The sequence below is a fragment of the Scyliorhinus canicula genome, chromosome 17 (assembly GCF_902713615.1).
Source record: "Scyliorhinus canicula chromosome 17, sScyCan1.1, whole genome shotgun sequence".
NCBI classification, from domain to species: domain Eukaryota; kingdom Metazoa; phylum Chordata; class Chondrichthyes; order Carcharhiniformes; family Scyliorhinidae; genus Scyliorhinus; species Scyliorhinus canicula.
In genome coordinates this window covers 61965135-61983853 of record NC_052162.1, presented here as the reverse complement: position 1 = coordinate 61983853, position 18719 = coordinate 61965135, and the positions used below count along the sequence as shown (strand labels likewise).

Below are 18719 nucleotides of genomic sequence, written 5' to 3'. Positions count from 1 at the left end.
CCTGGGGCAGGGATTGAACCTGGGACCTCAGTGCCGTGAGGCTGCCATGCTAACCACTGCGCCACCGTACTGCCATCCACCAAATTAAATTATTGACCTGTAACGATAAACATTATTTGACACATAGGTCACAATATTGTGTAAGTTCTAAACTATCAGCAAAGAGGCTACACTAAACTACAATCAATTACATTGGACTAGCATTCATGGGGCTGTTGATAATGGGGTTGTAGTGGTGACACTGTGAAGTGAAGTTAATGGTGAGGAAAAGTTTGACAAAGTGACATAAATGATCATGCAGTGCTCCAGAGGTCTTTGTGGCAGAGAAGGAGGGACCTGTTCTTTCCAGAACACAGGGGAAGAGAATGTCAAGTGTTATCACCTGGAAAGATTGGTCATAGGTGGCAGAAGAAGGGTTAAACATTGGCGGGTGTTTGGCATGTTAGCATTCTTTTCTCTTCTCACTGAGCTTACCCTGACACAGTGTGCCTGACAAGTGGTGTTAATTTGAGTTGCCACTCATTTGTTTCCACGTGCCCTTGTCACCACCTTGTCCCTCTGTTCTCTTTCCAGGTCTGTCATAAGTAATAGACCCAGTTGCAGCATTGTGAAGACTAACTGGCCTGGATAATAACATGGGATGCATTATGTAGGCAGGGTAAGGTGGCGTTTCAGCAAGAAAGCCTGGATATATTTTTTTTGCTTGCATGCTGTGGAGTTTTAACCGTGGAATTTTAATGGCACAATGTAGAGCAATTGACAACTTCCCCAACTGGATAATTGACAATCTTGCCTTCCAGTTGTGTGGGGAGGACTCCGGAGTAGGGTGCATATGAAACAATCCATGACCCCAGGCGGGGAGGGGGGAGGCACCCGAATGATGACCCTCTGGTTCGGGGTATAGATAGGCTGTAATGATAGGAAGCTCAGGGGGGCAGGGGAAAGCAGGTCTGATTCTCTCGGCCCACAAGCTGTCCCACAAAGGCACTTACCATGGCCCTGAGGCTCTCCTTGCTTCTCTTCAGCTGACAGGTTTCCTGAAGCCAGCAGAAACTGGCCACCAAAGTTACCTAAACAAAAACAGGTTTAATCAGAGGCTGCTCACTTCATTAAAATATTTAACTCGCCAGTCTGCTCCCAGGAGATGGGTTGGCTGCCACCCTTAATGTACACAGTAAACCACACAAGGGTGTGTGGGGTTGGGATTGACTTGCTTTTAAATTTGTACATCTGACTCACCAAATACCCACACATTTTGGGTGTTAAAATTCAACCGAAAGCACTTGATCTCCTCCATGTAAACTCTAAGAGGCTGACTTTAATTGTTCCTGCCAGGTAGACCGTATTGCTGGTAGTTTTTGAGGTGCCTTTCTTACACCTTATAGAATTCTCATTGTTGTCCATGAGCTGCAAGCTAGCAAATCTGCCCTTCCATTCCACACTCCACATCTGGAAGGTGCGCCAGCTGTTGAGCAACAATTTTGCAGTTGCTTTTGGATTGAGCAGACAGCTGTGCATTACTTTTAATGCCGCCTGGCTTCCAGAAAGAGGACTGTATGAAGTCACATATTCCTGTAACTGTAAGAAAATGAGTTTTTAAAAATGCCAATTTAATACACTATGTATGGCTAAAAGCAGCTTCACTCCATTGAAAATTCCACACGCACTTCCTGTGGGACCCAGGCTGACAGTCTGAAGGTTCACACCAGTGCTTTGAAAATCCTATAGAATTACATAGAATATGGCGTGGGGGAACAGACCATTTGGCCCAACCATCCATGCCAGCAATTCCATTTCATTTGAGCCTCCTTCGATCCTTCCTGTGGTGGCTCGAGGCAATACTGTGGAAACTTCCAGTATAACGGAAAAGGGGTTTAGTGACAAATTGTTATAACCTGCCTGATTACTACTGGCTGGGGACTATTGCCTATCCCACAATCCTTAGTGAGTATGAGCTCCCCCAATGAGGAGGGCAGATAAATCATTAGCAGAGTCACCTGCATAAATAGAGCTGGCCAGTGTAGAACCAGCTAGAGAGGAGAGTGCAGTGGTGGAGTACTGCTGCTATTGTATATATGTAATTGTAAATAAAGTTATTTCTTTCGATTCTACAAACTTGTGCCGGAATTCTTCGTGGCCCTCACAAAACAAATAAAGGTAAACTATACACAGGCACAGAGTAACTCGGTAAAGGTAAAGTCGCCATAATCTCAGATGACCATAGGCTGCTTTCCCCTTTCAGGGGGAGAGCTGACTGGTGGTAATTTAACCTGAGGATCACCGTACTTCAGGCGAGGGGCAAGGTTGAGAAGGTGGGCCTTCATGAATATTGAACCCACGCTGCTGGCCTTGCTCTGCATCACAAACCAACTGTCTAGCCAAAGAACTAAACAGGCCCCAAAAGTCACTAACCAGATCTTCACTCTCTGGCTCCAGGGTCCATTCTGCCCTGGATCCCGCACCCAGGGCCCCGCATGATTTCCCCTTTGATCAGGATTCTCACGTTCCTGTGCGATAGGCCCAGAGCGGGTCATGTGGATTTCGAGGGCTCGCCCCTTAAAGAGGCCACACTCCCAAGTCCCTCCCCCATTAACATTTTTGCAAAACAGATTGTGTGTAGTAACTTTATAGAATAAATAGGCTGAGAAACACAAGGGGAGAGAGTCTATAATCGTTAATTACAACGTAAATCTGTCAGAGGTCTTTGTAGGTCTCGTAGACCACCGTAGTCCTCCAACTGGCTCCTCCATCTCTGAGGTAACAATGTTGTTTTTTTTAAATGGTTTTATCGGTTTTCACATTTTATGTTACACATTTCAGTTTGAAAGTTAAATTACATTGTATAACTGTGGCTGTGGTCCCCCTTTGGCCGATCTGCCTCAACTGTATTTCCCAGTGTGGCCCGAGCATGTATTAACTGTCGTGCTTTTGTTGGTCCTTCTGAATTTCCACGTGCCATCGGGCCCGTCTCCTGCCGCTTTGTCCATTGTCCCTCGCGACTGAGGTAGCAATGTGGAATATTGACTCTGAGATTCTACCATCACAGTAGGGTCATTCACCTCTCAACCTCCCTCATGGGTCATCGACGGGGCCGCCTCAAAACTCTGAGATGCCCTCTGTTTGGCTCCACCACAGGAACCTTGGTGCTGCCTGCCTACTCCAACAAGATTGGGGTTGTGGACCCCGGATTCTTACGAGGCCAACATGTTTCCTACCATTCAAATGCACCATGTACCAGATTGGGCCTGACTTTGATACACATCTGCCTGGTAGCCATAGTGGGCCTGAGGCAAAGTTCCTGACGATGGCCAGGTTGCCCACTTGGCATGACCTGTCTTTTTCGTACGAAACAAGCTGTTTCCTCTGGGAGACTTGCCTTTCCTCCACCCTCCCCAATAAATTTGGGAAATCAAGTCCAATTGGATTTGGAGATGACAGCCCATTAGTAATTTGTCCGGTGCCGTGGCATGGGTGGGGGAAGGTCATATTATAGGATAGATAGGGCAGCACGGTGGCGCAGTGGTAGCACTGCAGTCTCACGGCGCCGAGGTCCCAGGTTCGATCCCGGCTCTGGGTCACTGTCAATGTGCAGTTTGCACATTCTCCCCGTGTTTGCGTGGGTTTCGCCCCCGCAACCTAAAGATGTGCAAAGTAGGTGGATTGGCCATGCTAAATTGCCCTTTAATTGGAAAAAATGAATTGGGTATTCTAAATTTTAAAAAAATTAATAAAAAGAAAATTATAGGATAGAATAAAGTTGGCAAGCCTAAGACATAGTGCTCTGCTGGACTGCTGCTTCATGGCTGCCTTGAACGTTTGCACACCATGATAGGGGGCTGTTCTCATATAGCGAATGTCATTTGTTCAAAGTGCTGAAAGTCTCCTCCAATGAACGGAGTGCCGTGGTCAGATACTATTATTTCAGGAAGGTCATGGGTAGCAAGCATTCGCTGCAGGGCATTTATTATTGCCACTTAGGTTGTCATTCCCATCTCTTGAACCTCCAACCACTTTAAATGGGTGTCGACCAAAACAAGGAGCATTCTGCCCAAGAAAGGGCCAGCAAGGTCCACATGTACCCTCATCCATGGGTTCACAGGCCACTCCCAAGGGTGGAGGTTGGCTGTGGGTGGCAACGCCTGCTGTGTCTGGCAGGGGTTGCACTGGCGCATCATGTGTTCAATATCCTTATCTATGCCGGGCCACCAAATATATCATCGAGCTCGCATTTTCTGTTTTGTTTGGTCTGGTTGGGCACTGTGCAATTCTTGCAGCAGCGACTCTCTGGCGAGGGATGGTGCTGCCACTCAGGAAACCCAGTGTATTACTCTCTTCTCACAACTGAGTTCGTCCTCATATTAAGTTGATCTTTTCTCTACACCTTGCTATGACTGTAACATTATATTCTGCAGTCTCTCCTTCCTTCCTTATGTACGGTATGCATTGTTTGTACAGCATGCAAGAAACAATACTTTTCACTGTATACTAATACATGTGACAATAATAAATCTAATCAAATCAAATCATAAAGTAAGGTAAGGTCTTAACTGGTCAGATTTATCTTTGTGCCACCTGGTTAAGATCATACATTAAGATTTGGGCAGGACTGGGTCACATTACGTCCAATTCTTTATATGACCTGATGACACTGGCGAAGTGCCCAGGACAATGTCTTGAGGTTCCAGTGGAGATGCCAGGTTCTTTGGAAGTGGGAGCCGGCTCAGCGCATCAAGGTTTGAATTTGTTTGCTTGGCCTATGCTTAAAGATGTAATCATAGGCCAGCAGCAACAGGTGAGGTGGGCTTACGGGGATAGGTTGGTGAATAGGGCTTAAGTGGGGTGCTCTTTCCAAGGGCCAGTGCAGACTCAATGGGCCGAATGGCCGCCTTCTTCACTGTAAATTCTATGAACAAGGCCCACCACTGTACCTTGATGGACGTGATTGGATGCATCAGCTAGCCTTCACGAAGCAGCCTCCCCAGAGGCGTGTGGTCTATTATTATTTTGAAATGTCGCCCATAGACATACTGGTGAAATGACCACAGTGCTTCACCATCCCCAAGAAGGACTGTAATTCTGCCACGTTCTTATGTTCCAGGTCCTCTCTTAAAGCCCTCACCTTCTCTTTGAGTCCATGTTGAACCCTAGGTAAGCAACCTCACTAGCTTGGAAAGTGTACTTCTCATTTTTCAGCTGGTTTCCGCATCCCTGAATCTTCGTAATACATGTTCAAAGCTTGTCAGGCACTCCTCATGTGATGTTCCTGTTACTGGAATGTCATCCAGGTAGACCACTACTTCCGGGATGCCCTGGAGCAGATTCTCCATTGTGCGCTGGAGTATCACACAGGCCGAGGAGATGCCAAAGGGTCATCTCATTTATTGAAACAGGCCTTCATGCATATTAATTATCTCAAACCTTTGGGAACCTTCATTCAGTTCATATAGGCATAACTGAGGTCGGTGTGGCGTAGGTGGGGCCACTCGCCAACTTCACATAAAGGTCTTCAATTCGTGAAATTTGGTATTTGTCTACTTGGGTTACCTGGCTTATTATAAGCTTATAATCTCCACATATTTAAACTGAGTGGTATGGTTTTGACACAGGAACGATGGGGCCCACCATTCAGAAAACTGCACAGGTCTGAAAATTTCCAGTTCTTCCAGGCGTTTAAGTTCGGCTTCCAGCTTTTGGTGCAAGGCGTAAGGGACCGGTCTTGCTCTGAAAAACTTTGGGGTTGAGTCTCAGCTGACTTAAACCTTGGCCTTTACTCACTCTATTCAACCCAACTCGTTCTGGAACACGTCATTATATTTACATAAGACTTCCTGGAAAACATTGGCTGAGATTTTGAAGATTTCCAACCAGTTCAACTTGATTTGGTGCAACCAATTTCACCCCTGTAATATCCCGGATGGGACCTACGGGTGGAATGCTTGTCTTCCTGATGCTCCTTGCGAAGTACGGGCTCCCCTGCTAGGGGCGGGAACCACTGTATATAAGGTCGTCCAGCAGGGATCTATCGGGTAGTATACATATCGTTTGTGTAAATAAAACTTTGTTCTTACTTTACTCAGTGTGCACTCCCCATGTCCTTATTAAAGCCCAATCAGGCTTGATCGATGTTACTGATACGACACTGGCGCCATGGTTGTCACCAAATCGTTCAAGGCTTCCCTTATATGTTGCCAACTTGGCTATTGTGCTACTCAAGTTCAAAGACTGAGCGCTTCCTCGAACATATTTAAATGTTTGTTCACCCATGACCATTGCCAACACCCCGGTGCCAACCACCATCTTTAGTGGTCTTCCACTTTCCATGAGGAATATCTTAATTGTGGCTGTTCTGCTCACTTTTACCATGTTGAGTAAACAAAATTCGGGATCTTCATCTGAATTTCTCTCCACTTTGTTCACTGAAGTCATGACTTGTTTTTTTTTAATTGATGCATTTTGAAGGGTGCGGCAATGTGCCTAGATATGGCCCTTCATGTTGCACCTAAAACAAATAACTTAGCTGCAGTGGCATGATTCTTGGGAGAAGTCTCCACCACTCCGGATCAGTCATCTTGACTTCTGGGCTGATGACCCATTTTCATTCGGGTCGCTGACTACGATCCTGTTCCTGGGATCGTGGCTGAATTTCCACTTTCTGTCAACCTGGCTGTGTGCACTGCGGCAATACCACCCCACAACTAGTTCATCTTGCCCTCTTACATGCTTTGAAATGCTTACGCGTCCCGCTCAGTGTATGCAGTTACCTGAACAATCTCAATCGCCCTGACTAGGGTAATCATTGTTTCAGCCAGAAGCTCCTTTTGCACATTTATGTTGTTAATACCGCAGACTAAACGATCATGCATCATGTCACCGAGTGCTGTGCCGAACTCACAATTTACGGCCATTTGATGGAGTCTGGCAATGAAGGCGACAATTGTCTCTCATCAGTCCTTGATAGCAGAATTTGGCTTGTCTCGTTGTGGTATGATTGAGGGTCTGAGGTTGAAATGCTCCCAGACCAACTTCACCAACTGGTCAAATGACTTTGTGTCAGGGTCCCCCGGGACCGTCAAATTTCTTATAAGGTTGTAAATTATTGGCCCACAAACCATTAATAGGATAAAGTTCTGCCTGGAATTCTCTGTCTGGGAGACTATGGGCGGGATTCTCCGATTTTGAGACTGTGCCAACGTCGGCGTGGAAACAGTGCCATTACAACAGAACAAAACGGCGCATCAGCTGCATCAATTCAGCAACTTCAAATTGGCAAGCACCATCGCCATGTGCAACACAATCAATCCCATGCAAAACGATGCCGGATTCGCCGGGTCCGTGATTGGCGCATATGAGGCTCACACTCAGCAGCCGCACTTACATGATCCATTCGCCCACACACACCGTCCCAGTCAGCAAGCTGGCCGGAAGGAGAACAGCGCCACGGTTTAGGGACGCTGAGTTGGACACCCTCATGGACGCCGTGGAGGAGAGGCAGATGACCCTGTACCCCGGACCGGGAGGAAGGTCGCCAGGCACCGCCATCCACCGTGCCTGGATGCAGGTGGCAGAGCTGGTCAGCACTGTGGGCAATGGCGCCCGGACTGGCATGCAGTGCAGGAATAAACTCCACGACCTCCTCAGGGCGGCCAGTGTGAGTTGGCCGCTCCGTGCCCCTGGCACTAATCCTGTGCCCCCCGCACACCCGGAACCCAGCCCCTTCCCACCAGGGGACAGCCAAACTCCACCCTGCCCCACATGCCAGCACTCATGCCAGTCGCCATGGCCAAGTGCCCTGGCCACTGAGGCCACCATCTACCCAACCCTGCATTCATCAGAATGTCTAACGGTTGTGCTGTTTGTGTTTTCCAACCCCACCCCCCTCTAGGAGAAGGCCGCACACAACTGCCGAGAGTGGGAGAAGACGGGAGGGGGACCACCAGAACTGCGGCCATGCCCGGGAAGAGGGCACTGGACGTGGTTGGCGGCCTGGAGGAAAGGGAGGTCGCCGAGGCGGAGGTAGGCGGCGGGCGAGGAAGTGAGACACAGCTTATTTGCAGACCCCCATGACGTATGTGTGGCCCCCACGCCCCACACATCCCCACCACCCTCATCCCACGACCCCCACCCCCTCACCTCACATCCCCATCAACCCTCACCCCCCCACACCCCTCACCCCACACATCCCCACCCCTCTCACCCCACACCCCCATCATCCCTCACCCCACACCCCCATCATCCCTCACCCCACACCCCCCCCCCACCCCGACCAACCCTGGCCCCCCCCACTCCCACCCCTCACCCCCACCCGGCCCGCTGACTAATCATGTCGTCTTGTGTCTTACGGGATCTGCCGGTAATGGGGCCGGACCATCTCGAGCCCCCCCGCCCCAGCCAGTGCCAGAGCCGGTGCTCCCCAGACAGCCGAGCACTGATTAGGATAGCAACCAAACACCAGCCCCCCATCCGCGACCTGGGACACCCCGGAGCTTGGGTCTATAGATGACACTGCCTTTCTATCACAGCTGTCTCCTATACCCTCCACCATCCCAGAGACTATCACCTAGGTTGGGCACATTAGTGAAGAGGTTTCTGGGACACTATCTGGTGTGCACCACACATCGCATCCTGTACAGCAGGTGGATGTAGGAGCAGCTGAGGGGCCCAGACCCAGCGGGAGGTGGCGCAGACCTCGAGGGTGGTGGCCCAGACCCAGAGGGAGGTGGCCCAATCACTGGCTGATGTGGCACAGCACCACAGGGCGGTGGCAGAGTCGCAATGTGATGTGGTGCAGTCCCAGATGGCGATGGTCCCCTCCCTGTGCTCCATGGCTGCAGACCCAGGTCGAGACCGGAGCACGTCTCGAGGACTGGCAGCGCCAGGTGGTGGGGGGCCTCAGGGGATGGCTCAGTTCGCAACCCCGTCCAATGGAGTAGCCCGGAGACCATCGGGCACCCCGAGGGAGGAGGAGATGTGACCCGTGGCGGTGACCCCCAGTTCGTAGCACTGCAGATTTGTACAACGGATGGGTGTGCAAGCGGGCTGTTTGCCGGTGTGGGGAGTAAGGGTGTGTGGATCTGGGATGTGATGTCCGTGCCCCTGGCCAGTTCCCCCCCCACTCCCCTCCAACCCCTCCCTCCTAGTCGGTGAACCTGGAGGCAATCAGAGCGTCCCGTGCCTGTTGGCCCTGGCGATGCTGTTGTGCAGCCTCCCATGCCTGCCCGGGCCCCATGTCCTGATCACTGTCCCCCTCTTTCACATCCTTCTCATCGGACGAGGCCTGCCCTTCCTTATCATCTTCCTCCTCCAGCACATCGTCCCTCTGTTGCGCAATGTTGTGAAGGATGCCGCAAGCCACTATGATGCGGTCAATCCTCTCAGCCTCATACTGGAGAACCCCTTTAGAGTGGCCCAGGCGTGTGAAGTACACCTTCAGGATGCCAAAGCACCGCTCGATCACATTCCTTGTCGTTGTGTGGGCTTCCTTGTAGCGGGTCTCGCGTCAGTCTGTGGCCTCCGGATACGTGTTGTCAGCCACGGCCGCAGCGGGTAACCCCTGTCGCTCAGGAGCTAACCTCTCAGCCGAAGGAGTGCCCCTCAAACACGTCAGGCATCACCGAGTGTGCCAGGATGAAGGAGTCGTGGACACTGCCCGGGTATCGGGCACAGAGGTGCACGATGCACAGGTAAAATAAAAGCAAATTACTGCGGGTGCTGGAATCTGAAACAAAAGAGAAAATGCCGGAAAATCTCAGCAGGTCTGGTAGCATCTGTAGGGAGAGAAACGAGCTAACGTTTTGAGTCCGATGACTCTTTGTCAAAGCTAACAGACAGGGAAAGTGGGAAATATTTATACCGTGGAGTGAGAATGAAAGATGAGTCATAGCCACAGAAACCCAGGGAAACCGGGTGCTAATGGCCACAGAAACCAAGGGGAAAGAGTGCTCATGGCAGTCCCCAGAGGGAACAAAAGATGTGAAAGGTCAAACAGCAGAGAAGCTAACATCAGAGGATGAACTGTAGATGTGGGGGGAGGGGAAGGGGGAAGCAATAAGGAGAAAGGTGAAGGAAAGGTGGATAAGATTGTGGGGGGGGGTGGGTTAAATATATATTCAGAAAGAAAGAAATGGTAAAAGACAGTTAAATTGAAATGGGATGAATATAAATGGGTTGTGGTGGGATAGAGTTGATCATCTGAAGTTGTTGAATTCGATGTTCAGGCCGGAAGGCTGTGCCTAACCGGAAGATGAGATGTTGTTCCTCCAGTTTGCATTGAGCTTCACTGGAACATTGCAGCAGGCCAAGAACAGGCACGTGAGCATGGGAGCAGAGCCGTTTGTTAAAATGGCAAGCAACAGGGAAGGTCAGGGTCCTGAATGCGCACAGACTGAAGATGGTCAGCAAAGCGATCACCCAGTCTGCGTTTGGTCTCTCCGATATAGAGACCACCACATTGGGAGCAGCGAATGCAGTTGACCAAATTGGAAGAGATGCAAGTGAAACGCTGCTTAACCTGGAATGAGTGTTTTGGGCCTGGAATGTTAAGCATGGAAGAGGTAAAGGGGCAGGTGTTACACCTTCTGCGATTGCATGGGAAGGTGCCATGGGTGATGGGCGAGGTACTGGGTATGGTGGAGGAGTGGACTAGATTGTCTCGGAGGGAACGGTCTCTGCAGAATGCTGACAGAGGGAGTGAAGGGAAGATGTGTTTGGTGGTGGCATCACGCTGGAGTTGGCGAAAATGGCGAAGGATTATGCTTTGCATTTGGACGCTGGTGGGATGAAATGTGAGAACGAGGGGGACTCTATTCTGAGGGGGAACTCTATCCACGATGCACAATTGATGGTCACAGACCAGATGGATGTTCATTGAGTTAGTGTAGAGCGACTTGTTATCCGCACGTGCCCGTCGGGCAATATACTTCCGTCTATCGCCCCCTGGGCCCGGGGCATCCCGCCGATGGCAGCAAACCCCACTGCCCAGGCATCCTGGTGGGCTCATAGAACTGGACGTATTGAGGCGCCTGGGCATAGAGGGCAGCCATGACAGCGCGGATGCACCTGTGCACCGAGTCCTGTTGGATCCCGGACAGGTCCCCACTCAACTGGAAGGACCCCATCGCATAGAGGTTCAGGGCAACTGTCACCTTGATGGTCATCGGGAGCGGGTGTCCTCTCCCATACCCCACGGTGCCAGGCGTGCCATCATCTGGCAGATATATCGCACTGTCTCTCTGTTCATCCGTATTCTCCAACGGCATGCCCGGTCCGACAGGTCCTCGAATGACAGGCGGTGCCAGTATACACGAGGCCTTATGCGGCTCTTCCTTGGCACTTCCTCCTCCTCGGCCTGTTGGACGGTCGGCCCTCCAGCCTGTGCGGCCGCCACCTGCCCCTCACAAGCCCATTCCTCTGCAGCCCGTTCATCTACAGCCCAGTCCTCTGCTGGCCGTTCCGCTACTGCCCGCTCTGCTGCTGGAGCTTCCCCCTCCTCTCCGAGCAGACCCTGCTCACGCGGCTGCAGTGTATCTCACAGAGCTGCGACTATCGCCACGGTGACTGGTTGAACGCCAAACTCCATTGTCCGCAGGGAGTGGAAGGCCAACATGTTAGGATGGCGCATACTCCCATGCCCGGCCAGGTTCCACAGGCTACATAGTGGCCCCGGTTGGCACTGCGGGCCCTGCGCGCACTTGTCGATCCCCCCACCCCCACACCCCTGCCCCATTGGTATCCGGCACCGTCGGTGCCCTCTGTCCCTGCTGCCAGGGGTACCGCTGGCTGGCACTACCCCCACTGGGGGTTGCCATGGGTGTTGCCCTGGGTGGTCACCCGGCGGCCGGTTGAGCGGGGTGTTTGGGGGAGGGGGGTTGGCGCAATATGGCGAGAGATGGGGTGCGGGGGTGGGATAACCCAAACTGCCGGTGTCGCTGTGTAGAACCAGGGGCCGAGGTGGGTGATCAGTGGGTGCGTAGCAAGATGGCCCAGGCACGCCACCAGTCCTGTGGTAGGGCACCCTACTGCTCGGCCCCGTCCCTCTCCCTCCCCTCAGCCAGCCCTGACAGGGCCGCTCCCCGCCTCAGCCAGTATGGCCGGTGTCCGGGCCGGCAGCCCGCAGTCACTCCACGCCATTTCCTACCTCCTCCTTCTCTCTCGCTCAGCAGCCACAACGCCAGGTTCACGACTTGAACTCGGCCCATTGGAGGCAGTGAAACTCGGGGGGCCCCGGAGAATAGGGTGTCAGGCCTGCAAATGATATGCGTACTCTACTTTTACCTCGCGCAGTGAGTGACGCATTTACGCCATTTTTGGGTGATGGAGCATCCCGATTTGACATCAAACCAGCGCCTACCGTGATTTTGGAGTCAGAACCTATTCTGCACCTAATTGCGTTTCACGATTTCGGCAAATCCAGCCCTATGTTTTCCCGCCAGAGATGAATCGCCTTTGATTTCCGCTCGCTCTGGGAGCACATATCAGCGGCAATTCACTATTCCTTGGCATTCAAATGTATGCAAGGTGTGGATTGCAAATTCTGCTATTGGGCTTCCGTTTTGAGCTGTGATGAGAAGCTTCCAGGCAGGGCTCACTGTAATGGAGGGCATCCAGGAAAGGATCTCTCTTTTGGGGGGCTTCCAGGGAGGGGTCTCTCTGATGGGGGGGGGTGTATCTCTTATGGGGGGTGTCTCTGATGGGGGGAATCTGGTGGGGGTGGGGTGGGCAGGGTTTACATTGTCGGGGGAGGGTGGCTTCCTGATGGACGTTGGGAGCGACTCACTAAAAGAGTTAGCCCTTGGCCCACTGTGAGGTGCACCGCACCGGGGCCACGCTGGGAATCCACTGCACCAATTCTCGCCCACGTAAATCCCAGCCAGAGGACCGGAGAATCACATGGGCTTGGAGAATCCGGTACCCAGCCCCTTAATAAGTTGACCCATTTTCATTCTTCCCCTTGCGTGGGTCCTGACCCTCGATGCCACTGCCAGCAGGGGACCGAAGCATCGGAGTGGGGCGCCAATCCTGTTTGTTGGCTGATGCTGGATTCTCCGCCGCATGGGGAGCTCCGCTACCAGCAGCAGGTGGCAGTGCATCCAGTCCTCTGTTTATCCTCCCCCTATTATTTTGTTTGCTGTAAAAAAGAAATGGAGCTAGTCAATATGCTGGCTTCAGTCTTCGGCACCTGGTTGAATCCCAATCATGGGCATTTTACACTCACTGTTTTACGACGCTGTCAATGTTTTTCAATTTCTCTATTTATTTTGAGGCACCTCTGTTCCCCTTGAATTCTAAACTACTTCGAACTTGCGATCGATCCAGTTTACACTCTCCGCCAATGTAGTGGTTTGAGGCAATACTAGGGGGACTTCCAATATAACTGAACACTACGGGAGGTAGATCGATGCTGATGTTGCAAGCAAGATGCAAAAATATCTGAAGAATTCTCTAGCATTCAGTTCAGCTTTTGATGAATCTACAGATATACAAGATAACCCACAGCTCGGAATGTTTGCTCATCATGTTGCTGTGGATATAACTGGATTGGATTGGATTTGTTTTATTGTCACGTGTACTGAGGTACAGTGAAAAGTATTGTTCTGTGTACAGTCCAGACAGATCATTCCATACATGAAAAAAACATAGGTCATACATAAATACACAATGTAAATACATAGACATTGGCTTTGGGTGAAGCAGACGGAGTGCAGTACCACTCAGTAAAGAAGATGTGTGGAGATCACATCAGTCCATTCGAGAGTCATTCAGGAGTCTGGGAACAGCGGGGAAGAAGCTGTTTTTGAATCCGTTAGTAGGTGTTTTCAGACTTCTGTATCTCCTGCCCAAAGTTGGAAGAGTGAGTAAGCCGGGTGGGGAGGGTCTTTTGCTGCCCGCTTTCCCAAGGCAGCGAGAGGTGTAGACAGAGTCAATGGGTGAAAGGCGGGCTTGTCATAATATCTACTCATGCCTATCATGAGATACAGACAGGCAGTGATTGACACACAGGATAACCAATGAACACACACGATACAGAACAACCAATCACCAGACAGGACACCACCACTATAAAGCTCACAGGGCATTAAGGCTCTCCCTCTCTCACAGGACACAGCTAGGGAGATAGTCACAGTGTACAGGCCAATGGACATCATCATCACCATGTGGTAGAGAGCTACTCTGGTCAAGCCAGTAGGAGGTTATCAGTTAGGTTAATAGAGTGTCAACCTACAGCAGATTATGTACAGCAATCAACAGGTTCAATAAAACCGTGTTGGACCATATCCTGTGTCGGAAGCCTGTTTCTCGTTTTACTGCACCCAGTTGCAGTCAATGTTAGACCAGCACAGATAACACATCAGGGCTCACGTGATGGACTGGGCTGTATTCATGATTCTTTGTAGTTTCTTACGGCCTTGGGCAGAGCACTTGCCATACCAGGCTGTGATGCAGCCAGACAGGATGCTTTCTGTGGAGCAACTGTTAACGAAGAAATGTTGAACTTCGTATCACTAAAACAAACCACTTGTAGTGTTGACATAACAAAAATACTTGATAAAGCATTGACAAATGCTGATGTTACTGTGAAAGTACTTGTGTGTGTTGCAATGGATGGAGACCCTGCCATGGTGAAAAAATTTAGGACTTTAAACTTAAGACTCTTTAAAAGTGATTCGAAATTTCCAGAGTTTCTCCATCTTCATTGCAACATTCATCATGATCAAATAGTAAATGTAAGTGTCCTTCCTGTTTGTTCCTGTTTATTCCCGTATTTCCACTTTCTTTTACTTACGACATTGCATTTTGATCCATGGATTTTTTTTTTATTATTATTTTTTGGAGTACACAATTATTATTTTTTATTTTGTTTAATTTTCCAATTTTGGGGCAATATAGCGTGGCCAATCCACCTAACCTGCATATCTTTGGATTGTGGGGGTGAAACCGACGCAGACATGGGGAGAATGTGCAAACTCCACACGGACAGTGACCCAGGGCTGGGATTCGAACCCAGGACCTCAGCGCCGCAGTCCTAATGCTATCCACTGCGCCACATGCCACCCCTTCGATGGGTGTTTAATGCACCTGTGACTTTAAGGCAAAGGAGCCTGTACCTTTAATTCAAACAAGCAGATTCCAGAAGGCTGTGCTGTTTTAGACTGGTGATTGCAAAGTGGCTGGCATCTGTGCTGACTCGGTTTGATTGATTTGGCTGGTAGCCAGTGAATTGGCTCAAAAGGCTATGCTCTGCCTGGTATCAGGTGGTGATTGAATCTGATTGCCTCTGGGATGTTACAGAGCTTTAAGGGTTGAGTTTTGGTTTCAGTTTGACTGCTTGCAGATCTGAGGAGGGACAGGTGTTTTCTCTCCCCTCTCAGCTTTCTCCAAAAAGGCTTTGTTTATGAACCAGCAGTGAGCCTGGATGAATCTATGTACAGGAGAACCATTACAGGCTACAAGCAGGGGAGAACCGACCAATTCTGCAGAAAATGCTGATGTAAATCAACCGACGTTCGCTCTGGAAAAGGCAGAGGCCTGAAAGTAAACCACAAATTAAAAACAGAGCTTGATGTGAAGCCAAGGGGTCTCTCCAGGAAAAGCTGCAAATGATTAATTTCTAAACTACAGTAAATATTGTTATGGGCTGCAAACCAAGATCATTGATCAGCCAGTGTGCTGTGAGGAAAGTCTGCTACAGGACTGCCATTGGAAGCAAAGACTCTTATCTTTTGACTTTCATCCTTATTATTTTTACCCCTTCCCCCTCCTCTATGTTTGTCTATCTTGTATGTGGAGGTAGAGGGTGGGACAGTTAAAGGGGCAATATTTTGGCTTACTTGTTATTGGATTTGAATTTTATATATTGTCACGTGTACCGAGGTACAGTGTGAAGTATTTTTCTGCGAGTCGCTCAACAGATCATTAAGTGCATGAAAAGAAAATGAAAGAAAATACATAATAGGGAAACACACGGTATACAATGTAACTATATAAACACCGGCATTGGGTGAAGCATTCAGGGGTGTAGTGTAAATCAGGTCAGTCCATAACGAGGTATTTAGGAATCTGGTAACAGCAGGGAAGAAGCTGTTTTTGAGTCTGTTCGTGCGTGTTCTCAGACTTTTGAATCTTCTGCCCGATGGAAGAAGTTGGAAAAGTGAGTAAGCCTGGTGGGGGAGGTCTTTGATTATGCTGCCCGCTTTCCCCAGGCAGTGGGAGGTGTAGATGGAGTCAATGGATGGGAGGCAGGTTCGTATGATGGGTTCTATTCACGACTCTCTGAAGATTCTTGCGGTCTTGGGCCGAGCAGTTTCCATACCAGGCTGTGATGCAGCCAGATAGGATGCTTTCAATGGTGCATCTGTAAAAGTTGCTAAGAGTTAAGATATTTCATCATTATTCCTGTTGGAAATAAACGGTAATTGTGTTTCTACTTACAAACCTGGTTACTGTAATTATTGGGCAGCCAAGGGCCAAAGACTTCGAGAATTTTTCGAAGAATTGTTGGTTAATACACTTGTGTTGTGACTCCGGGGCACTTGGGGCTGGAATTGACCGCTTCTCCGATCCCAGATCAGACCCCAATAGTGGTCAGGATACTGGACCAAAACCATAATATTTTAGTTTATTTGAAAGACTGTGCAGAAAGAATGAGTCCCTCCAGGAATGATTGCATGAAGAAATAGGACTTGGTTATTTTTTATAACAAAACTTTATTATAACTACAATATTAAATTATTTAACTTCACACTTAAAAAGAGCATCTTACAATTTACACCTGAACACAACTGTACAATTTCCCATTAAACAACAAAAATACAGATCACAATCTATCTTACTGTGGGAGAATTGTGGACTCAGCATCAAGCAGATCAGAATCCAAACTTTCTCCAAAACTCCCTCTCTAAAGCTTTCAAAATGTCTACCTTCCTTGGCTCCGCCCAGCAATGACCTCATCCCCTCAGCTGAAAAATAACTTGGGTTGGATTCTCCGCAGCCCCGCGGCGAAATCGCGTTTGGCGCGAGGGCGGAGAATCCAATTTCATGCCGAAATCGGTCCTGGCGCCGGACCGACGATTCTCCGGGACCCGAGAATCGGCATGCTCCCGGGGGGAGGGGGGGGGGGGGGCGCCTTATGGGCAGCCGGGGAGCGGATCAGGGCGGTCGGAACTTCAGGCGCGTGGCAGATGAGGGGGCCTACATTTCTCATCTGACTCCGCGCTCCGAGTCTACCATATTGCTGGGCTGGCAGCCGCCACCATGTGCATGCGCAGACTCAAAACCCGAAGTTCGGTGGCCCATATCCACAGCGAAAGCTGCATGAATCACTCTGGGTCTCTGTGAGCCCCCTCCAGGTGAGTGAATTGGCTGATCTTTTTCATAGGAAACTCCAGAGTGAAACGCCAGCATTTTTACGCCGGCATGGGGACATAGTCCCATTTTGGGCGATTCCAGCCTATCTCTGCATGCTGCAAAGCACATTAACTCCCCAAGGACTTTACCAAGCAAACCACTATGCATCAGCCCTGACTGAAAACCACAGGGCGGGATTCTCTCACCCCGGGCCCGGGCCAGAGAATTGCCGGGACCGGCGCGAATCGAGCAACGCCGCCCTGACGCCGGTCCGCTGATTCACCGGAGAGCGGAGAATCAGTGACATTGGTGCTGCGCGGTCGGCACGGCGCCATCGTGGGCCGCTCTGTGGGGCCCCCTCGGTGATTCTCGGCCCAGGATAGGCCGAGCGGCCACGTCAAAAAAGCCGAGTCCTGCCGCCGCCACCACACCTGCTCTTACCCGGCGGGACCTCGGCGTGGATGCATCTGGGGGTGGCCTGGTGGGACTGGTGGGGGGGGGGGGTGTGAGAGGGAGATCCGACCCCAGGGGGGGCCTCCGCTGTGGCCTGGCCCACGATCGGGGCCTACCGATCGGTGGGCCGGCCTCTCGGGCTAGGAGCCCTCTTTTGTTCCGCGCCGGCCCTGTAGCCCTACGCCATGTTGCACGGGGCCAACGCGGAGAAGGGAGCCACTGTGCATGCGCGCGTTGGCACCGGTGCCCGTCTGACGCCTGGGATCAGCAGCTGGAGCCGTGTGTGTCGCTCCAGTGCCATGCTGGCCCCCTGTAGGGGTCAGAACTTTTGCTCCTGAGGGCATGTTGATGCTGTCGAGAAACGTGACAGCGTTTACCCACGGCGTCAACACTTAGCTTCAGGATCACAGAATCCCGCCCACATTCTTTTGTCAATTAATCTACTGGCTGCTAAACCCACCCAGGCCCTGCAGAATAGAATGATTTTTAAACAATCACATTTTAACCCCAGGCTTTTAATCTTTAAATTGCCCACTAATCCAATTTTCCTAACATCTTCCTCTCGTCACACTGCACTTGCCCAGGATGTCGTAACATAAGCAAGTACTTCAAGAACATAAATGAGATGAAAACTGTCCTAGAAATTGTCAATTTTATCTGTTCAAATGGGAAAACACACTGACAGCTCAGAAATTTCATTGAAGAACAGGATCTTGACAGCATACCTAACAGTGCTTTTTTCTACTGCATTTTGAGATACTTAGCAAGCAAGCAGAATCAGCGCCAATGGCGCCAGCCGGTTGGTGCGGCGCCGGTCGTGCGGCGCCGGTCGTGGGCCACTGAATGCAGCCCCCCCTCCCAGCGACTCTCCGCGCTCGACGTGCCGAATGCCCGCCGAGTTCCGCCGAGTTCCGCCGGCGCCATTC

General features: G+C 50.6%; 1 protein-coding gene across 2 annotated transcripts in view; it reads right to left on the bottom strand.

Annotated features, from left to right (window-relative positions):
* LOC119952087 (chromatin assembly factor 1 subunit A-like) overlaps nucleotides 1-18719 on the bottom strand; it is a 120952-nt gene that overhangs the window by 8460 nt on the left and 93773 nt on the right. For both annotated transcript variants that reach the window (XM_038775636.1, XM_038775635.1), the window contains exon 3: nucleotides 993-1070. In XM_038775636.1, the coding sequence (XP_038631564.1) occupies nucleotides 993-1070 (78 nt within the window). The remainder of the gene's footprint in view (nucleotides 1-992; nucleotides 1071-18719) is intronic.